General features: G+C 47.1%; 1 protein-coding gene across 1 annotated transcript in view; it reads left to right on the top strand.

The window, feature by feature from the left end:
* Positions 1-1,004: 1,004 nt before the first annotated feature.
* The window catches only part of igdcc3 (immunoglobulin superfamily, DCC subclass, member 3), a 76,210-nt gene continuing 55,038 nt past the window's right edge, over positions 1,005-22,176 (top strand). Inside the window, exons 1-2 of the mRNA XM_035419468.1 lie at positions 1,005-1,231; positions 9,577-9,882. Of these exons, the coding sequence (XP_035275359.1) occupies positions 1,168-1,231; positions 9,577-9,882 (370 nt within the window). The 5' untranslated portion in view covers positions 1,005-1,167. The remainder of the gene's footprint in view (positions 1,232-9,576; positions 9,883-22,176) is intronic.

Raw genomic sequence — 22,176 nt, 5'->3', positions numbered from 1 at the left:
GCGGTTCACCATCACAATTAAAAACTATGCCTTCTAATTTTAAAGTCACAAACTGAATAGCAAGTATTGGCAGAACGTATCCGTGTAAAACAGTTGTGAAAATATTTTGAATAATAATCATCATCATAACCAATAATGGTAAAGTGGTACCTTTATATAACCTAATAATAATAACAGAAGAGTAAGATTTTCGGCTTTTGTGTTATCAGCTCCGATTATGTTGTAAAATACCAGCTATCGGCAATAGATGTCGCTGTTCTATCGTTTTTCACTTCATTTTTTAATAGTCACTCAAGTTCAAACCATTTATTTCAATGCACGTTATTTTTATTGTAATCCAGCAGAACCTAATTGAACCTAAACGAACCTAACGCCCTTTACTGTTGAGTCTACGTTTTCGTAACGAAGTTATGGTTAGGAATAGGTAAAGTGTATAGGCCTATGTACACACACACACACACACACACACACACATATATATATATATATATATATATATAGTGGCATAACTATCTTAAAATCGTGACCAAAATCCTAATACTAATAATAATAATAATAATAATTATTATTATTATTATTATTATTATTATTATTATTATTATTATTATTAAAACTGTTCTCATTAATTACTTGTGACACTTGAATTCATCACATTTAAATCAGGAATGTTATCAATAGGCTATTTCAAACCAAAGGTTGGAAATATCAGAACTACCCTGCACTTGTCTTAGAAGTGCCCAGACCTTTTGTTTCCTAAGTGCAGCATCTTAAAAAAAAATACGGCGAAAGAGGTAGTTGGTGGTGAGAATGCGAGGGATAAGGAGCTGTAGGTGATACTGGGGGGGGGGGGGTATAGAGGGATCTGAATGGTTGTAGAAAAGGCAGCAATAGCTACAGCAGCATATATTTGAGAGAGAGAGAGAGAGAGAGAGAGAGAGAGAGAGAGAGAGGGAGAGGGATTGAGGGAGAGAGAGAGAGAGAGAGAGAGAGACCGAGTGAGGGCGCGAGATGCTGACAGATTCCTGATAGATGTGCAAAATGGCGCAAGCATGTTCGACCCCCGCGAGCCTCCAATTGTTGTAGCTCGGAACATGAAGAGCTAGTTAACTGCTTTCTTTCGTCTCGCTTTGTTTTTTCCAAGCCTCATAGTATTTTCTAAGTGCTTAAATGGCTACCAGAAGGTGCTGCTTACTTTCATGCTTACTTGGATTACTCCTGAACGCTTTAGTCGGTGAGTAATTATTGATATCATTAATACTGCACTTGAGACTTGGGTTACACCTTTCTGGGACTGTGCCGTATATGCTCTCGTATCGAATATCTGGTGTTGCGGCAGTGGGTAACTGGTACACATCTTACCGGCCATCTCGACTGACCGAAAACTTGACAGCGCAGAAACTGATATGACAGGGATGGATGAAACTGTTATTTGCACAGCAATGTTTATTAAGTGCTGTTATTTTGAAATGTAGTCTTACGTGCTGGTTCAGCCTACTGTACAATACGTGTACTTGCAGCAGAGATCTTTTTTTTTTTGTTTGTTTTTTTTTTGTTTTTTTTTAATCTGTTTAAGATTAAAGGCTATGCATGAATGATCATTAAGTTGCTGACCTCGTTCATACTGTGCGATACGTTATGTGTTGCTATATGGGAATGAAAGGGTAGATTGCATCTTGTTAACATTCATAGGTCCGGAATCTACTCTGCTTGTGTTATTGTTCAGTAGCCACGTGTAGTGGTATGCGCGTTTAATGTGTGTTTATTTTATGCTGTTGTGTCAATTTAGGTGAGAACCTCGTAGGTTTCGGTCAAACAGGCAAAAGTAAATAGATGTTCTATCAAGCATCTTATATAGGCTTTTAATCCGCTTTTGAAGTGATAAAGTAGTGTGCTATTTTAATATTGCATTACATAAATGCAGAGTCCATGGTCCACATGCACTTTTTAAAGCTAACTTTCTTTACGGTACGGTGAATGATTTAATAAACATGAATAATCATTAGGCTAGCCATTTATGACTGAAAGCTTGATGGCCTGTCATTTGTCTATATACAGCATTGTAATAGTCACCAATACCAATGCAAAAATATGCTTTTTTATGGAATATTGAGTGATCAACTCAAGTTTGTAAATTCGCCGTATAGAGAGATAGAATCGGAAAGACAATAGTGAAAACAAAAACAATTTATTGACTTTACAACAGTATCTTTCAATGACCGCCTTCCGTTGATAACTGTAGCCTACTCTAGATTACAGATTGTGTTGCCGGTATTCACGGTTAAATCGAAAATGCTATTGTATGTTCCTACTGAGAAAATATAGTGAAATTGCATGTACAATATGTTAGTATGTCATTTTTTTGCCTGTAGTTGCTCGTCAGTCTCGGTCGGTTAATATTCACTGCTTACTTCATGGACTGTTACCTAAATTTACTGCTTTCCCTCCCTTAGGCTATGTTTAATGACTATCATTTGTTACGATTATTGTATTCTAAAACAACTACGAGAGAAACTGTACTTGATATGATATATAATTAACAGCACTTTGTTTGCAGTAAATATTGAGTATTATTTTATTTCCATATAGCCTATTCTTGGCTTATAGGATACTGCATGTTCACTTGATAATGGGATGTTTACTTTCTGTCCTAGAAAACACCAGTCGTCATAAGTAGGCTAATAATAATAATAATAATAACAAGAACAACAACAACTTGCATAAAGCCTCTACCTGTGTTTATCTATATTTGTTTTTAAATGTCTTGCTATTCAGATGTCAGGCGGGCCATTTCAATACACGCATGCATTAACTATCAAAGACAGTGTGGAGGCTGGCTCTTTGTGTATCTGATTTTGTATTATACTCAAGAGAGAAAAAGACAGAGCTTTCTGTCTGCCGGTGAGAATGTGTGTAAAGATTAAACGCCAAGACAGACCCCTTCTTTTTTTAATTTTCCCATGTCCTTTGTTCTGAATGATTGACAGTTTTGTCTCTTAACGCGAGAACCTGCTTCTAACCGCAAACGAAGCTAGAAAATGATTTACTCTCCGGGATTTTGAGTCCCGTAACAACGGTCGGTATCCTGTGTAATCACGTTTGGGATTTGGATACAGAATTTATTCGCCACGATTATTGACACATTTCCATAATTGACAGCACGAGAATTGTCATCCTGTCCTTTAAAAAAATGATTGGAGTCTATGTCAATCACTAATGGCCTTTTACAGATGGATTTGTGCGATGAGAAAATCTCCCACTACAAGTTCAATGTTGTGAGGGGATTCAGAGGATTTATGTTTTAAATGGAAAAGCATACATACCTCACTTGTTTCAAATGGTTTTTTTTATAAACCTTGCAAAAAAGGCCGGGTTTTGCTATTTATGCGTGTAATTCAAAGCTTCCTTTGGATAGATCCCTAACAGGAGGACCACTGAGAGAGGATGAGAGACACGTTAAAACAGCTGCTTAGACTCAAAAGTGCGCTATGAATTACACCCCTTTTGTTAAATGACGAGGGGGGGTTAATGTACCCTAACGTGCCTCCTCTACTGATTTTTTTCTTATGGAAAATGAATATGAAGTGCAGATGTAAATGGAGGTTTAGCTTCAAGTTGGGTCAGCTCGAGGACCCCGCTCGATGAGCCTGTTTGATTACATAGTTTTCAACTGGAAATTGATTTTTTTATCCTACCAATAATTAAGCCTGAACAACCTCTGTTCATTGCAGTGGGCATTGGCCTTAACTGAGAAGTGAATTCAAGTGTTACCATATTCATTATGAAGTTCTGCAATCACTGACATGAAGGGAAAACTTAAAAGACAGCGATAGCCTAAATTAATCTGACAGATATACATTTTGTTGGATTGAATGTGAGTCATTACTTAAATCTGTGTTTTTTTGCACTGGAATACAGTTCATTCCAGAGTCTGCTGCTGACAGTACTGTACACATTCTTGAATTTAGGTTGTAACCACAGTAACATGATTTGTTGATGTTGGATACAATGCCTCAAGGCAAAACATATGTAAACATGCATGGATAGTAGCATACCTAGATTTGAAATGGGATTTAACTTCAATTCGATTTTCATGTGCATACCAAAATATGTTTTACATCTAATTTATTTCATATATTTTATTTTTCGAATAAAAACGTTTCATCATTTTGGCCTCAAGTAGCATCCCTGATTTAGTGATCGTATTCCAATTTTTTGTGTTAGATACTCTGATGAAGGTGTACCGACTGAAATGTCAGCACTGAAAAACTTGTAAGAAACAAAGTTGTTTACAGAGGCCTTTATTTCAGTTTTTATGTGACCAAGTTACCGTTTTTTTTTCTGTGCACTTTGACAATTCGGCATATTGTTACAATGTTTATAGTGTTTGTCAGACCCGTTTGCCTTTAGCAAGATTAGCAAGACTGTAAACCACACGACATTGTTGCAAAGCTGTTGCCACGTCTAATTCTGAGATTGTCATGTAGTTGCCGTCCATATGTCACGCAGTGAGACGAGACTGAAGCTCCAACTTGGGTGCCTTCAGCAGAGCCGTCCCTGGACGAGAATGAGCTGAGGGGAGTTTGTGGAAGGTTGTGGACCTAAACGACCACGTAGAGCATTTATGCCACCAGCCGGCTCTGGTCCTCAGATTCAGTTTACATCCATCCAATTCAAAAAGCTTGTTGGGCCTTAAGACTCATTTGTGTTTGAGAGTATTTACTTTATCTCACTTTTTAAGCTGTTGCTATCGCTCTTATGTGAAATTGTTGGATGTTGGTGTTGGATTGAAGCTGTTTGAAATTTTGCTAATGCATATTCAGGTCTATGAACCAAAAAAAAAAGGATGAGACCTAGGGCCCAGGTGCTGAATCTCCCGATAATTCATAATTCTTAAATACCTTAGTAATCCACTGAAAGGTGAGGATGATTCTGGGTACCTCTGATTCCCACACTAAAGATGGGTGCAGAGGAAAGGCAGTCTTTAGGGTAACAAACATGTGATGATGGTATAATGGGGACTCGGTCAGAGTAAAGAACACTCGGGAGTAATCTGGAATAAAAAAGCCAAGCATTGTTGACAAGGGCAATCTGTGGCGGGGGTGCATGTACAAACCTACAGTATTGTGTACAAATTTTATCACGTATGCCCAGAGATGAAATGAAACTGATTGACTGAGGAGCGAGAAATCAGAGGTGGGTGGGCTTGACTGTTCACCGTTGGCCGTTATCAGAAATTCCTCCCTAAAAGTGTTTCCCTTACAGTAAGGCTGAAGCGCTCAAACGGATCAGACGGGTATGAATACATTCATGAGTGAGGGGATCTTATAAGCACACGGAAGTGAGCTGTGCTTACGGAAAAGGAATTTACTGCCATTCTACTCTAGCCATGACACGAGACAGCGAGAAGCCTATTAAGTCGACAGCAGCAAGCAGACGCACTGTAGCGGCTTATAAAAATGAATTTAAATCAAGATGCGGCCGGACAGGCGTGTTTATTAGGCTTCCGCCGGGGATGTGGCGAGAGGATAAAGGAGATTCAGAGCCAGGCGTGTAAACCGAGCGGGCGTGGAGGTTTCTGTCTCATCGCGGGCTTGATGTCCGATGTTCGCACAAAACCCGCGATCGCCATAGACTGTCAAGCCGCTCGAGGTTCGTTCCTTTATTTACGCTGTCTGTGCGCTTTATAAGATGCTGTAAATCCCGCGAGCGGCGTACGAGTTTTAACTTTTAAGTGCTCGAGCCTTGCGTCATCCCCAAAGCCTAAAATGGATTAGCTTCGACGTAAATAAACACGCGAAAACAAGTGTCACTCCTGACTTGAAAAGCCGAGGTGTTGCTCTCGTTTGTAAGGGCGCTTCTTGTAGCCGGGTAGTGGCTAGTCCCGTAGCTTTGTAGTTATTCTGCACCTTGTGCTCGGCCAGTAGATGTTCCGGACTTTGTTGGGATTTCAGCTGTACCGTGTAGTTGCACAGAAGCAGCATTTTACTTCTGAAAGAGCTCCTCTCATTCACCTTACACTCCCACTGAAGTCGCCCGAACCCTGAGGTAATTACTAATTCAAATTCGAATTCAAATAGCCATGACATGACAAAGGTCTCTCTCTCTCTCTCACTTTAACCCTGATTTGTGGTGTCTGTCGTAGTCCTCTTCCAAATTGAAACAGCCAATTTGGGATGGGTGCAGCTGTGCTTCTGTCCCTTTCACGGGTCCTCTCACCCTGTCCCATACTGCAAACACATCTAAGGCTGCAGCTGATGCTCTGGGAATAGTGTCTGTCATCCTGTCAACTCCCCCCCATTGCTCTTGTGTCTCGCTGGTGACATCTTGTACATTTTAAAAGAATTATCCAGAGACCTGATCATGTTGGTGGACTTAGCTTTGGGCCAAAGAGAGACAGAGGTGTAGGTGACAGAGGCAGGCCCTCTCAGAAAGAACTGAGTTCTGCATCCGCTGTGTGAACTTTAGGACTGGACTCAATTTGCGGTCCATACATTTTTCATACTGAGCATGCCCAGCCGACCTCAGCCACTCGGTCCAATCAAAAGCACGCTTTAGGCCTTTAGGCACATTCATATGAAAGTACTGTAATATAAAAATCATTTTCTTGGATCGACCATGCTTCACATTTCTGTAGCAATGTATGGGCATCGGCAAAACTTACTATGTAAATATAAGGTATGTTACACGGTAGTTACTGCATAGACTCCGTTGCACTCAGTGTAATTGCGAGCATTTAACATCACGTACATAGGTGTTATCACTAGTGTTATGTAATCACTTAAGAGTGACTTTGTCCACACTGTATTGAATTCATGTACACACAGAACATTGGATACATTGTGCCCTGTTCTGATTTGCCCTTGCGCCTGATGGTTGCTATTAATGGCCTGTAGCAGTTTTTTTTTTTTAAGCCAAGCTTCAGAAAAAAAAGAGTGTGATACACGGGGTTCAAACAGAGGAAGCAGTGTTGTGTGGTAGCAAGGCTGCTGTGGAGCGTTTGCGTAGCCCATAATGTTCAGTTGTGTCTGAAATCACTTAGCGCTCCACAAGTGCTGTTTTTTATGCGGACTTCCTTTTTTTGTTTTCCTCCAAACATAGGCCGGGCCCTCGAGCCCTCTGTGGGCTATTTTGCGAGCTGGCGGTTGCATTGACTGCGCGGAGTTGAGTTCCGGTGACGGGCAGCGGCTCTTTGTGGGTGGGGGGTTCCTCCGGTCAGTGTGGGTTGACCATGAAACGAGTCACGAAGGGCCAGCCATTTCACTTGTTTCCACCTTTTTAGTTCCTGTTCCAGAGAGTTGCACTCAGGTCACATGGGTAAAATAACTCTTTCCTTGTTCACCTGGTTTTGGAGACATAGGGAATGAGAGAGAGAGGGGGGAGAAAGAGAGAGAGGTGAGAGAGAGAGCAAGAGAGAAAGCGGGAGAGAGAGACGGTGGAATTCCGGCGGCCGGTAAAGTGTTTGTTGTGTTTTTGGTATGTGATGTTCGGTGACGGACCGTCATCGGCGCATTCCTGAATTCCACCTACAGCGCGGTATTTCTGGGCTGGAATGTCAGCAATGACCCTGGAGGGAATCTTCTCCCATAAGCTCCTCTGTTTACTGACCCCGGCCCTGGCCCCGCCCCCTTTCCTCACCCCATCAGGTCCAGATAGTTTCCGAGGCCATACAGTCCCCTGTCCATCAGTAGCTGAAACCTGACACCCGGACGCGGGTGGATGGGGATTGGGGGTACCGGAGAGTCTAAATCTCTTTTTGTCACAGAGAGCAACAGGGGTCAGCTTATTCACCTGACAGCCTTTGCATATTTTTTACCCCTTCCTCACAATTTAGCCTACTTATTTTCCATGCGATACTGATAGTGCTGAACGCTACTCTAAAGTAATGTTGAGCACAATTTCATTAATGTTAAAATAGACGCTCCTTGTCAAAACTTTTTTTCAATGCGAGGTCTGTTCTTGGACTTGGGGATTCATGTTCCCTGGCTGGGTATTGGAAGGGGCTTCATTGTTGTCATGTGGACTTTCGACATGCTCATTTGACTTTGTCTGAAGTAAATGCCGAATACAAACGTGGCAAGAAGGATATTTGCGGACAGAGTTGGTCCTCGTTGCCTCCTTGTCATCCCCGGCTAACGGCTAGTCAATGTCCCAGAATTGCCCAGCGGAGAAAATCTCCGCAGCAGAGGTTCCAAAAACAGGTAGAAGGCAAACGGTCTCGCTGGAGAGCTCAGTGCAGCAGATGTGAATGTTAATCTTTGCCCTCTTTCAGCCTTCAAAAAAAAGTCAGCAGTCCACAAAGGAACGCGGTTTTAAGAAATTAGCGCTGGCCTTTCTCGCGAGTTAATCTGCGGGCGCCGTTTTCAATGCCAGGCCTCTGAAGTTATGTTTTCAGAGCCCCTGTGTCAGGCCTGGAGAGTCCGTGAGCACAAGGTGAATTCTGCTTTTTATCAGCTGAAGAACACGAGGACTTCAAGGTGAAGGCAAGAAGGGTGCGGTGATTGCATAATCAAATACTCCTGGTGCTTAGCATTGACCTCTTCCCTTGCAGTGTGTGATTGGAGCGGGCCCTTGTGAGTCTGAGAAATATGCAGCACTGGCCTTAGCGGTGTAGAGGAAAGTTGCTGATCTGAATGTGAAAGTGAGCAGCCCATGGGAGCAATCATGGGCCCTGACCAATTTGATTAAAATTCGAGATAATTAAGTCAACCGATAAATAGCTAATTTCGTTGCCATGGCGCCAGGCACCTAGCAACAGTGGACGTGGAAACGCCGGGAGGGTGAGAACAGCGGCGAGCAGGTGTCGCTCTGTTTTTCGAGCCTGGACTGCCTTTTTGGTTTTGCCTTAAGTCAAATCAATATCGTGTCCAGCTTTTTCTTTTGACGGTCCTGTGAACTTTTGTTTCATGTTTTTCTTCTGAGCTACATGGCTTGTGGTTTTGTTGAAAAAGTAGAAATATTTGTGTGCGCTAAACTGAAAAAAAAAATCATTATTAGCACTGTTAAAGGTAGCCAACAGGTGACTTCTGATGTTCTTTGTTGGCTCTTGGAGAATTATAGAATCAGCTGGGTTTCATTATTACTTTCAAAGAGTATTTACTTAATGGATAAATGAAAGCAGCTAGTTTGTTGGATTTGAACTGGTTGAAATCAGCAGACTCTGTTGGGCCTATGCTGAGGTGTATTGAAGTAAAAGTAGGCTATACACAGTAAAATTGTAGCAAAAAAAAAAAGGTTTGGACAGCAACAATCTTTAAAAATATTTATTGACCCATAAGGATGCTAATGTGTTTCAGGGATAGACTCCTTCGTCAGAGCATGCCACATGTTTATTTTCCTGGTTTGCGAGCCAAACAAATTTGTCCCTTTTCTGTGATGAGTGCCAGCACTCTTCACCTATACACAGTAAAATGTTCAGTGTTAAATGGACTCTTAAAATGTACGTATGGTCTCAATTGGACTTGTGTACTGGTTAGAGTTTAATACTGGATGGTTTACTGTGTATGCCTGGCTGTTTGCCATCCATCTCTTATGACGGACACAGTGACCAATAGCGTTCTGGTGTGAATGTGTCTGCAGGTGTGACCTCTGGGGCCGAGCTGTCCTTCACCCTGGAGCCCAGTGACATCATCGCCGTGCAGGAGCAGCCCCTCATGCTGCACTGCCAGGTGAACGGCGTCCCGCCCATCACCACGCAGTGGAGGCGGAACGGCCTCCTCCTGTCGGAGGGCCGCAACCACGCCACGTTCGCCAACGGCTCGCTGCTGATCGGCCGCTTCCAGCAGACCAAGCCCGACGGCTCCTCGGACGAGGGGGACTACGAGTGCGTGGCCCAGAACTCCTTCGGCCTGGTGGTGAGCCGCAAGGCCCGGGTGCAGGCTGCCAGTAAGTAGGCCCCAGAATGACTTCCCCTTCCCCTCGCTGATGTCTTTGTCTTTGGAGGCTTTATTTTCATATTGTGGAAAAACTGTCGTTACATAAATTGTTATATTGATACCTTATTTGGTAGCATGCTGGTAGGTATCGGTAAGTTAATCATAATATTGTTTAGGTTCCTGTTACTCAAATCATAGCCATCGAGGTCCAAGAACTGGTTTTCCACCCTCCCTTTACCTGGGAGTCAGGTGTGAATACAGTCTGGCCAATCAGTAGCACTAATTAATTACCTGGGGGAAAAGAAAACCAGGACCGGATTTGGATTTGAGGTCCAGATTTGCGTATCCATGGTCTAGTTGTTGTCGTCAGAGATGGAAAATCCAGGTCCAGAACGTTGAGTTCATATCCTGTATTTTGTTCCAATCACATGGATTTGCTAATTAGCGCATTTTTTTAGCCAGGAAGTAGAAGTAATTAGTGAAATCAGCTAGGTGAGTTCATGGAAGGAAGAAACTCATGGCCGGACTTTCTGACCCCCTTGACTCTCCACCTCTGCATATCATTCATCGGGTACTCTTCATCCTAGGAGATTTACAAAGTAAAGTATATTGGAATAGATACGACAAAGTTGAGCAATAGGCCCAGGTTTGGATGAAAAGAATGAGACTTCGAGTCACCTCTGTACTTGTGTCTACACACGTCCTATTATCTTATGTACCGCCATTAGCATCCTCCTCTCCACCCTGAGGAGACCTTTCTGGAAAGCCCTCGACCTCTCACCTCTGACCTTCGACCCCTGCCTATTAGAGTTCAATGACTTGCCACTGGACTTCACTGGACTAAGGGTATACAATGAGTCTGGTTGGGCTGCGCAGTGGACAATAAATGCATTAGAGGATTTTGTAAATTGCGTTGGGGTGAAACGAATGTTCGGAGTGAGGGATGTGGGGGCTGGAGCAGAGGCTCACATTTAATTAGCCGGTGGGACTACCCCCCCCTGCTCTTTAATGTTGCACGCTGACACCGGGGCCTCAGCTATGATGTATGGGAGTAATGCTGACTGCTGTCATTTCCTTCATGCTGGGCTCGCTCACGCTGCTTTTGCTAAGGCTGCAATAAGCACGGATTGTTGCCGCCGGACCCCCCCCGGCCGGTCGTCAGCACCGGACGCATATTTCTCCACTTCATTTTGCACGCATTGCTCCTGTTTGAAATGCTGTAAGACCGTGCTTCTGACGTGAGAATCATTATGTAGCGCATTCTCTCAGGATGACACCGGTTTTAACATTAATCTCATCGGGTCCAGGCAACAAGTCTCTCTCTCTCTCTCTCTCTCTCTCTCTCTCTCTCTCTCTCTTCCTCTCCCTCTCTCAATTTCTCTCTCTCACTCTCCCTTCCTCTCTTTTTTTTCTTGCTCTCTGTATCCATAAATCTCTCTATCTAAGTTCCCATCTCGCTGTCAGCATGTCTGTCAGCCTGATGATTTATTCGGGCAGTTTTAGACAAAGGTAAGGGAGAAAAACAGCAGGAGAGAATTCCGTGCTGGATTCTGCCTTACTTCTCCACACTGTAGCTCTGTACACACAGAAGTAAGCCAACCTCACTATGAACTATACCGTTATGTTAGTTACTAAAATTCTCAATTTTAAAGTAGGGTGTGACAGAAATCCTTTGTAAAATTGGTAGAGCCAGGAGCCCCGTGGTCCCCTGCTGTTGGAACATGTTGTTGTTCACTGTTGTTGTTCGCTTAGCTCCTGGGGAGTGGTGTATTCTCTCCTCCCTCTTCTTGGTGACAAACAAGGATTAAATGGAAGACAGGGGCTGGGGGAGTATTGTGGTGATGGTTACAAGAGAATATGCCAACTCACACTTTTACTTCTGGCGTGTTTTGCCAACTCTCTGATTTCAATCTTTAATTTCCTTGAGCTCACCAAAAAGAAAACGAGAGAATGTCATGGAATCTCACGTTTAAACCTGAGGACGGGTACGAAACAGCCTGTAATGTGTGTTCCCTCCCCAGACGTGACTCAGGGACAACCTCATTCAGGTCAAGGGAAGCCCTGGCTGCACCTGTGCGATGCAGGCGGTCATACAGAGTCCTGGGTCCCTGTTCAATCAAACTGTTACCCACCCTCGTAAAAAAAGAGTGTTTTTGGATGAGCATACGCAGCCAAAATAAACCCAACCGCCCCCCCAACGTCCCCTGGGAATAAGTTTACAGTGGGAAGTTTACAGTAGGAAAAGGTTTACAGTGGGAATATGTTTACAGTGGGAATAGGTTTACAGTGGGAATAGTATTACAATGGGAATGAATTTACAGTGGGAATATGTTTACAGTGGGAATAGGTTTACAGTGGGAATAGTATTACAATGGGAATGAATTTACAGTGGGAATAGGTTTACAGTGGGAATAAGTTTACAGCAGGAATAGGTTTACAGTGGGAATAAGTTTACAGCAGGAATAGGTTTACAGTGGGAATAAGTTTACAGCAGGAATAGGTTTACAGTGGGAATAAGTTTACGGTGGGAATAGGTTTACAGTGGGAATAAGTTTACAGTGGGAATAGGTTTACAGTGGGAATAAGTTTACAACAGGAATAGGTTTACAGTGGGAATAAGTTTACAGTGGGAATAGGTTTACAGTGGGAATAAGTTTACAACAGGAATAGGTTTACAGTGGGAATAAGTTTACAGTGGGAATAGGTTTACAGTGGGAATAAGTTTACAACAGGAATAGGTTTACAGTGGGAATAAGTTTACGGTGAGAATAGGTTCACAGTGGGAATAAGCTTACACAGGAATAGGTTTACAGTGGGAATAAGTTTACAGTGGGAATAGGTTTACAGTGGGAATAAGTTTACAACAGGAATAGGTTTACAGTGGGAATAAGTTTACAGTAGGAATAGGTTTACAGTGGGAATAAGTTTACAGTGGGAATAAGTTTACAGTAGGAATAGGTTTACAGTGGGAATAAGTTTACAACAGGAATAGGTTTACAGTGGGAATAAGTTTACGGTGAGAATAGGTTCACAGTGGGAATAAGTTTACAGCAGGAATAGATTTACAGTGGGAATAGGTTTACAATGTGAAGGTCAACACAAATGCAGACTTCCCTGGCTTCAGTGCTAAACCAGCGTCGAGCGAATCGCGGGCTGTGTGCTCATCATCGATTTGTGCCTCTCTACACCATGATCTCCACGGATATAACGATATCCTTTTTTAATAATATCCTTTCTTAGTTCTCGAATATCCTGTCACCTTTTTACCGTAAATGAATTCATATGAACCTGGAACACGTTCACTCCATCACGCGCGCACACGACAGGGTCAGATCGCCTCCCCTGTGATCTTGGCGGATCTCGCCGCGGAACACTTCGGCAGTCTCCCGCAAGCTGGAGCGGAGCGCTGAGAGAGGGGGGGCAGAGGCACGGGATTCGCGCTCCGCGTGCGGACAGGCCTCCGCCGCGCTGTTGCGCTGACTCCCGGAGATTGGCGGCGGCGGCGGCGGCGTGGCACGGAGAGGGCCTCCCGCGGTACGGTCCCGCGGGGGGGACGAAAAGCGGTCGATCGCATGCGGCGGTCGCCGCCGGACACGGGAAACCTTTTACCGTCTCCCCCGGGGAGGCTTTCCCCTCCCCGAAAGGTCGGGCTGCAGCTACGTTCCATGAGTGCCGTTCGCTTTCTACGTCCGGCGACGATCTTTAACGCCGACTTCCGCCGAGCTGTGGATCCTCGTCGGGCCCGAGGCGTGAATAGCATTCGTTTGCTTCCTTCCAGGCTTGGTGGAGTTGGTGCGATAGAGTCATGCCAACAGATTCCAACTGCTAATTTCACCCATTCCGCCCATTCAGCTCAATTTGAGAATGCTTCATTGGCATGACGTATTACAATGTACTGCGGCACGTTCGCTCACAGTCGGTCACGACGACGGTAATATTTTGAAAACGGCAGTAATTACACCGACTCGCGTGTCGTTGCGATGCGCCATTGCACGCCAGCCCGGACCCGGGGGCGAATCGGATCGCCGCTCGATTCCATCGACATTTAAACGATGAACGATCGCGCGTGGACGGACGCTAACGAGAGAGAAATTTATCGCGGATCGTTTTGGCGAGGAGGACGTCCCCCCCGCATTAAGGTTCTCTGCGCGTCCCGCCGATGGCAGACTGGCGAGATCGTCTGTAGCGGCGGCTTCTGTGACGGCGTCTTTGGCAACCCTTCCTTTTTTATGGCGCCCCTGTCATCTTTATTTGGCAGTCGCCCTTACTCAGGGTGACTTACGGAGCTGCGGAAGACTCCGGCGCGGAATACAGATGGCTAATAAACAAGTGCAGCTACGCGGCTAAGTCTGCAGAAAGAGCGGGAAAAGCCATTATATGTGCTGTCTCTAAGCAAATCCATCATAAATCACAACTATTAGACAGAGACCGTGTGCCATCCAAAGGAATATATTTTTGAGGGAATAATGTTGAATTTAGTTTTTTTTCTTATTGGGAGGGGATGGTTATTTCTCCTTTTCCCCTTTTCCATTTACAATGCTTTACTGTGTTGTCACATCAGCACGGTTCCACCCATATCTATGCGGAGCACATGGGGACTTCTCCTTGGATTGTTTCTTCACTTCAAGCCACATGGTGTACTACAGGAGAGCTAGCACTAAATGGCGAGTGATGCATCTCTCACCAGTGACACTCTGTGATTGCCTCGCGTGTAGCAGGGCAACCCCTGTAAGGGCGCTCAGTTTTCCCCGACTCTCGATGAAAGCACGGATCGGGCCTCCGTCCCTGACTGCTCTTTAATTTGTTATCGGAGGCAGCGGGACCCTGGCCCTCCGGGCAGGAATAACTCAAAGGGAAGGAAAAACAGTAAACTTGCGTGCGGCCCCCTAAGCGTCCGGGAATCTCGCACGGGGTCCCGCTTCTGCTTCGCCCTGCATCGCTAATTACGTCCTCTCTTTCGCTCAAATGTGGGGGTTTTTTTTGCCTCTCTTCCCCCTCACCACCATCCCGCCCACCACCACCCCGCCCTTGTGTCTCTCTCCCGTGCCAGTCCGTGTCCTGAATGCGGCGAGTTGGCCGCGGGTTCGAGTCGGGATCGATGGTCCCTCAGCGGCGCCTAAAGAAGCGGCGCTTCGGCGCGGGTTTGATCTGCAGATCGTTACGCGCTGCGAGGGTCTCGTAAAGGGCACCCGGGGTATTGTTATCGCATGAAGCAAAATCCATATTTCCTTTTTAAAGGCAGTCAGTCAGAATCCGCAGGTCCCCTTTCGGTGTTTCTCGGTCTTGTTCCCCCCCCCCCCCCCCACCCCACCTTGTGACGCTCCAGCGTGGGAGGCCCGGAGAGAAATTTCTTAGATCGGTTGTGGTCTTCTCACTCCGCAATTAGTTCAGACGCAATTAATGAAAACACAATACAACCAGTATGACTGAGAGAGTAAACAAAAAAAAACTCACTCTTTCATTCCTCTCCCCACTAATACCCTGTGCTCCAGTGATAGGAAGTTAGGAAGGGGGTGGGGGGTGATGCTAATAGACTAATGAGCTTTAGAGAAATGTTATAGAGACTGTAAGAATATGAAAGAGGATAAGATGGCAGCCATCTTAAATACCCTGGAAAACCCATCCAGTAATCGCTTTGTGATGCATCCCTTCTTCTCTGGGGTGGTTCACTGTCATCCTCCAGCCTCTGAATGCGGTAATACTCCATAACAAACCTGTTGTTATCGAGCGGCCATCAACAATGTTCTTGTCTTTCACTACCCCCGTCCCCAAGACAGAGCCCCTAGAGGCTTGGAGGGGAAGAGCAGAAGAGTGGTATCTGCATTTTTGTTATGTTTTGCCCCCTTTAACTAAGCCGAATCCTCTCTGTGTTTACCAACTGGCTGTCCATTCAGAGGACTGCCTGTTGGAGTTGATGCATTTGGACGTCGAAAGAGTTACTGGGGGTATCCGACACAGTGCTGCACCCCCTGTTTGCAATGCTGGTGAGGGACAGCGATGCTCCTGCGCATTGCACCTGCGCATGCATACCCACGCTCGCTGCACACTCACTCCGCTCTGACTCGGGAAAAAACCTTCATTCATTTCGTATGCTGTTCAGCTGCTTCTGGAGTTTGCTGCATTCCCGATGTTTAATATTTAACATGGAAATCGCACGGGTTGTTACGGTAGTTAGCATTGATCACACGTATGTTCAAAGTGCATCACTGCACAAGAGCATCACCGTCCAAGAGGAAGAAACGACGATGATGTTTAATATCCTGCCTTTGACCAGAAGGGTTTAACATAAAGAGCGATTTGGACATCTGCAGCAGCTCCTCATGTCCGACCAGCGGGGGGAGTATTTTTGGGTGGGTGGTGTGGCGGGGGTAACCTTTTCTCCGTTAAGTGAGGTGAATTATAAATCCTCTCGTAAAGATCCTTTTTGTATCTCGTTTTGGGGGGGAGGGAGTGCGTTTTTTGCACATGCTCAGTTTGCGTTTTGAGGTAATTAGCGCCTCAAACACTTTCGCCGGGCAGACAGGCCCGCCGTGAAAAAAAGCCCGGCGCGATTAGCGAAGCGTCTTTTCAGCCCCCCCCTCGGATAAAGGGGTCCCCGCGCGCCCATAAATCGCGCGTCTTGTTTGCTCGTCGGCCATTTTTTTTGTCAGCGCGCGGTCGGGAGCTGATGTAGCGCCGGGGTTCCCCGCGGCCTCTGTGAATCGCCGGGGCCGTGCGGGGGGAAGCACTTATTTTGGTAAATGTTTACGGCTTCGCTCTTAGCCCCTCCCTCTCCTCTCTCTCCCTCGCGGTTCCTTGTTAGCGGCTGGAAGCCCCGGGAAGCGTTTCATCACTCCCGCGGATTACGGGCTCGGTACGGCACCGACTCTCGGGGATTTACCGACTGTCAGGGACCTTTATTCCGGGCGTGGAACCCCCCCCCTTACCCCCCCCCCCCCAACCCCCAGCCCTCACCCCGTCCCTCGTCCCCCGTCCCCTTGTACAAAATGACTTTTTTACGATCAATCAAAAAGGACAGGCTTTAGCCCCAAATTAAATGGGAGAAACTAAGCTTTGTTAAGTTGTAATTGATTTTTTTTTTTTTTACCCCTCTGCTCTCTTCCGTGTGTTAAATGGAACCGGGGAGCTTACCGGGGCTGGAGTTTGGAGAAGGGGGGATGGAACGCCGTCCGGCTCAGGAACAGAACAGAGGAGGAAGAAAAAAAAGAGAGCAGGCAGAAATGATGACCCTACAGCAGTCAGTAAAAATGGAGACGAGGCGAACGATCCCACCTGCTCCCTGCTCCGTTTACGACAAGCAATTTTAGGACCTCGACTCTGTAGCTGATCATTTCTTAGTCCTGTTCACTCTTCAGAACACACTTATTTTTACTCATTATTACTCATTGAGCTTGTGATTTTCCACCCCAGTTTTTAAAGCTGGTCTGCCACGACAAGAGTTGAATATAGAACTAAAAAAAGAAGCTGTCTGCAATGAAAGGAGAGCACAGAGACAGCGTTGATGAGTGTTGTGGCTTTTTATGTGCCACAGATAAAATTATTTCTTGAGAGTGATGACACAGTTACTTTAGAACATTATTTGCCCAGTAAAATGTTTGGCTTTGGTCCCGTGTGATTTGCACGAACGTTGAGCGCCGTCGTTTTCATCTCTGAACGCGGCTGTTTTTCGAGGCAGCGTGTGGCCGAGGGGCGTTCAGCCGACGCTAATATGGAGGTCGCGTCGGCGTACGACCGTCAGAGTCCTGTCAGGGTTTGGAGCTGTTCGGGGTGAAGGAGGAGAGGGGGGGGCGGAGGTGCGGGAGGCGGTGGGTGACATTCCACAGACCGGCTGGAAGGTCCGCTCGCAGCGGGCCTCCTCTTCACAAACCCTAACCCCCCCACCACCACCACCGCCACCCCCCTCCCTCACCCTCCCCCCCGCCCTTCCCCTCCCCTCTCCAGCCTCCCAGCTGAATCACATGCCTGTCCACCTCTCTCCGGCCCCCTTTGTCTGCCTGGAGAAACCCCGGCCCTTACCCCTCCATCCCCCCTCTGCCCCGCCCCTCACCAGTGCCGCACCCCCCCCCCCAGCCATTACAGCCCTTTGAAGCTTTTTGTGCATCCAACTGTCACTGAGCTCAATGACTGCTCCCCTCAGGTCAGGGGGACCGTCGCAGTGGAGCAGGGGACCGTCAGCAGGGGCCAGGAGACAAGAGGGGAGAGGGGAGAGGGGAGAGGGGCCCGGGGCCTGGGGGCCTGGCACAGAGCCCCAAGCTTTTCCTGAATCGAGCCGGATTTATAGAGGGAGGTCAGGCGGGCGAATCCGGTGGTGTAAAAGCTCTCTCGTTTTTAAAGCAGAATGGGATGGGGAAGTTTGTGTTGGAGAGCACGCAGCTTCACATTTATTCAAAAAGGCAAATGGAGGCGTGTCCTGCCCAATGGGGCAAAAAAAAAAATCATTTGGCGTACCGGCTACGGCTCTTTCCCGCCGATCTACGGCACAGAGATTCTGAGAGCGCTGCGGCGGACGGCGGGACCGCGAAAAAACTCACGCCCCGCGCGTTCGCGCGTAGCACGTCTGGCGCGCGAACGGCACTCGGCTTCAGTCCGCCTGCGTGCACCGTCCCTCTCCTGCGCAGGAGGCCCCGATCGTGGACCGCGCCGTACGGTCGCTGCGCGGTCGCTAGTCCGTTAGCGGGACCCTCCCGAGCCCTAATGGCGGCCGTTCGATCGCGGCCTCGACGCCTCCCTTTCCCCCCTTTCTCCCCTCGGCCCCGCTGGGAGGTAACGCTCCCGCGACAAGAGCGCCGACGTATCGCCCTCTGGGCGCCGTTTCACCGCTTCGATGGAGGACTGCCTTTATTCTCGCGGCCTGCGAGGACACGATTGGCCCTGTCCACACGCCGGCTCTCTCTCTCATGTGAGATTGTTAGGGATTGATTTTTTTTTTTTTTTTTTTTGGAGTGATCTTTGGATCAGTAGGGGATTCTTTAACTGGGGGAAAGTCATTGATTTTGGCAGAGGGATTTTGGCATGGGGAAAGCCAAAACCGTAGTGGCAAAACAAGGACAGCCGTGACTCAAGCTCTTGCAGTTATTGCTCGTTTTTATATTACCTTTATCCAAGCAATTCTTCTTCTACCTCCCTCTCTCTCTCTCTCTTTGTCTCTCTCTCGCTCTATCCCTCTTTTCTCTAGCTATTTCTCTCTTTTCTGCCTGTGGTTAGTTTATTTGGTTTTCTCTTTATGTTGCTTGTATATTATTTTTGTTTTGAAGTACAGTCATTTCTGTGGTTAAACGATGTCCCAATAAAAGGGTTTTTAAATCTCAAATCTCTCTCTCACTCACTCTCTCTCTCTCTCTCTCTCTCTCTCTCTCTCTCTCGCTCTCTTTCTCTCTCTCACTCACTCTCTCTCTCTCTCACTCTTGCTCTCTCTCACTCACTCCCTCTCTCTCTCTCTCTCTCTCACTCTTGCTGTCTCTCACTCACTCACTCTCTCTCTCTCTCGCTCTCTCTCTCTCACTCTCTCTCTCCCTCTCTCACTCTCCCTCTGTCTCTCTCTCCCTCCCTCTGTCTCTCTCTGCCTGCCTTTACTCTGTGAAATGGCAGCACGGGGATGAGAAAGAGGAAGCGTCTGTTTTATCGACGCTTGCGGTCGGCGCGTGACAGACTGTCAGGTGTAATTAAGCCGCTGTCAGATTAAAGCGGATCTGGAGAGGCGCGGAACGGGCGCTGCGAGCGGGAGGCGTTCGGGCCCCCAGGGGCCACGCCGCGCATCTTCAGGTGGCCCCTCTCCTGCATCTGCATCTGCAATCTGCTTAAAATCGCTCGCCTCTGTTATCTAGAGATAACTGTTACGGAATTGCATTATTTTGCATATATATATATTCCTCTTCATATTGCGTAGTGCAATATTCCCAGGATTCAATACCCAGGTATGTTTTTATTTATAATTTTCTTTTCACGTACTTCTAAGTCTTAGCTTTCAACCCAACAGTCGCACAGTCATTAGGGAACTAGACTGAAGGTTTTTGGTTTGACTCCCTTGGTGGGGATTCTGCCATTGTATCCCAGTGAAATGTGATTAATCTAAATTGCTTCAGTCAATATTGGGTTGCATAAATGGATACTGTGTGAAGTTGTGAGGTCAGTGGTCCTCAGCCATGGTCCAGGAGACCCGGGGGGGGGGGTCTGCTGGTTTCCGTTTTCACCTTAAAATCTGGATCCAGTGCAGACCCAGGAAACCAGATAGGAGAGTCAGCCGCATTAACCCATCCAGGAAGGGCTGAGCGACAATGAAACCCAGCAGACCCTGCGGCTCCCCAGGAGCAGGGTTGACCACCGCTGCTTTAGGGGCATCTAGCCCAATGAGTGCACAGCGTAACGTGAGGCGGTATCCAGGGCAGAGCTCAGACGCTCAGTCTTCTCTTCGCTGGGCTCGATGGTTAACCTTTGTCCTGGGCTCTCTTGCGCTGCTTGTGTTGCTCTTTGGCACGATCGCAGCGGGCAGGTTCTGGGAGAGGAAACGCGATCTGGATCACGGGAACAGCACCAGTCAGCATAAGATCTCAGGTTCGAGGCTGAAAGGTTCTTGTGTTGCGGTGTCCATCGGAGCGTACAGTGAAGTTACCCACGACCGCCGGACTTTGTTAAAATTCATCATTTTCCCTGTCTTGTAGCACGGCCCTGTTCACACATGCCTGCGCAAGGAGACAGCGGGTTCCTCTTCACCGGAGAAGGACCCACACGTATTACTCAAATCCAATTCTTACATTTGCCGAGCACCATGTACAAGCTGGTCGCTGCGTAGCGCTTAATAACGATGAGCTTGACAGCGTGTTCTGAAGGAAAAAAACCCAATTTAGCCCAGTAGGGGGAAAAAAAACCGGAGTGTCATTCTGCAGCCTCTTTAAAAGGCTGAGGTGCTGGAGAACGGGGGGGATGCAGAAACGAATAGTTCAGCATCGGTATGGTGGGGCAGGTGGTGGGCGGGACACATGGGCCCCAGTGGAGCATGTGGTTCAGTGTCCCTTTGGTCAAAAAGACCGTGATGCCATACCCCTTTTCCGCAGCAGTGCTGCCATGGACCGTGCGGCGGCGGCTGCGTTCGTCTCGTTCTCAAAATGGCCGCCGTTCCGGTTGCTGGCCATCCTGTAGCACCTGAGTCCTGACTCGACCTCCCCCTGACCCACGGCGCCAATGCTGACAAACGAGGGGTGTGAATGATCTCCCCGTGCCACCCCGACACCTTTACGGGGGTGGGCGGTGGCAGGAAGTGGGCGGACCCTTATCCCCTGTTCGCGGAGCGCAAGCAGAACTGCCGGAGTCTGGGGATCAGATGCAATGTGCCGCTAGCGCCCATTTGTGCTGCACAGGTCAACTGAAGCATATTACAGTAGGACGGAGTGTAGCACAGTGGGTAAGGAACTAGACTTGTAACCGAAAGGTCGCAGGTTCGATTCCCGGGTAGGACACTGCCGTTGTACCCTTGAGCAAGGTACTTAACCTGCATTGCTTCAGTATATATCCAGCTGTATAAATGGATATGTACAATGTAAAGTGCTATGTAAAAGTTGTGTAAGTCGCTCTGGATAAGAGCGTCTGCTAAATGCCTGTAATGTAATGTAATGTAAAAGCAAGGATTTCAGTGGCGAAGAATACGTTTAATGATAATTCTTCTCCTCGAGAGACTGGTGCGTACGGTTTAACGCACGTGGAAAAGGTAGTGTGCTGATGTGTGCTGTTTTCACGGGGGAGCCGTCGAAGCTGCAGAGAACACGAGTCAGAATGTTTGAAATGATAGAGAGAAATGGCCTCACTTGCTCCGGCGCGGAGAGCGGAAAGCACTCAGCCGTAACAGAGGGCACGCCTCTGTAGCGCCGGGCCGATGCGTTTTGAAATGTGTCAGAAGATGTCGGAGGGAACCGATATATTCTGCTGCCTGGAGCATAACTGAGGTACTGCAGGATTATAAGTCACTCACACATACACGTGCACACAACACACGCACACACAATCACACAATGCACACACATACACACACACACACACAAAGCACACACACGCACACACATGCACATACACACACACATACACACACACACACAACGCACACACACACACACACACACACACACACACACAACGCACACACACACATACACACACACACACAACGCACACACACACATACACACACACACACAACGCACACACACACACACACACACACACACACACACACATGCACGCCCGGTGTTCTCGTCCGGTGTTTTGTTGCGCTGCAGCTCGAGCACAAGCGGGCTTTTGTTTCTGAAGTGCCCGA

The sequence above is a fragment of the Anguilla anguilla genome, chromosome 5 (assembly GCF_013347855.1).
Source record: "Anguilla anguilla isolate fAngAng1 chromosome 5, fAngAng1.pri, whole genome shotgun sequence".
Taxonomy (NCBI): Eukaryota; Metazoa; Chordata; class Actinopteri; order Anguilliformes; family Anguillidae; genus Anguilla; species Anguilla anguilla.
This window is presented reverse-complemented; position numbering and strand designations above follow the sequence as displayed.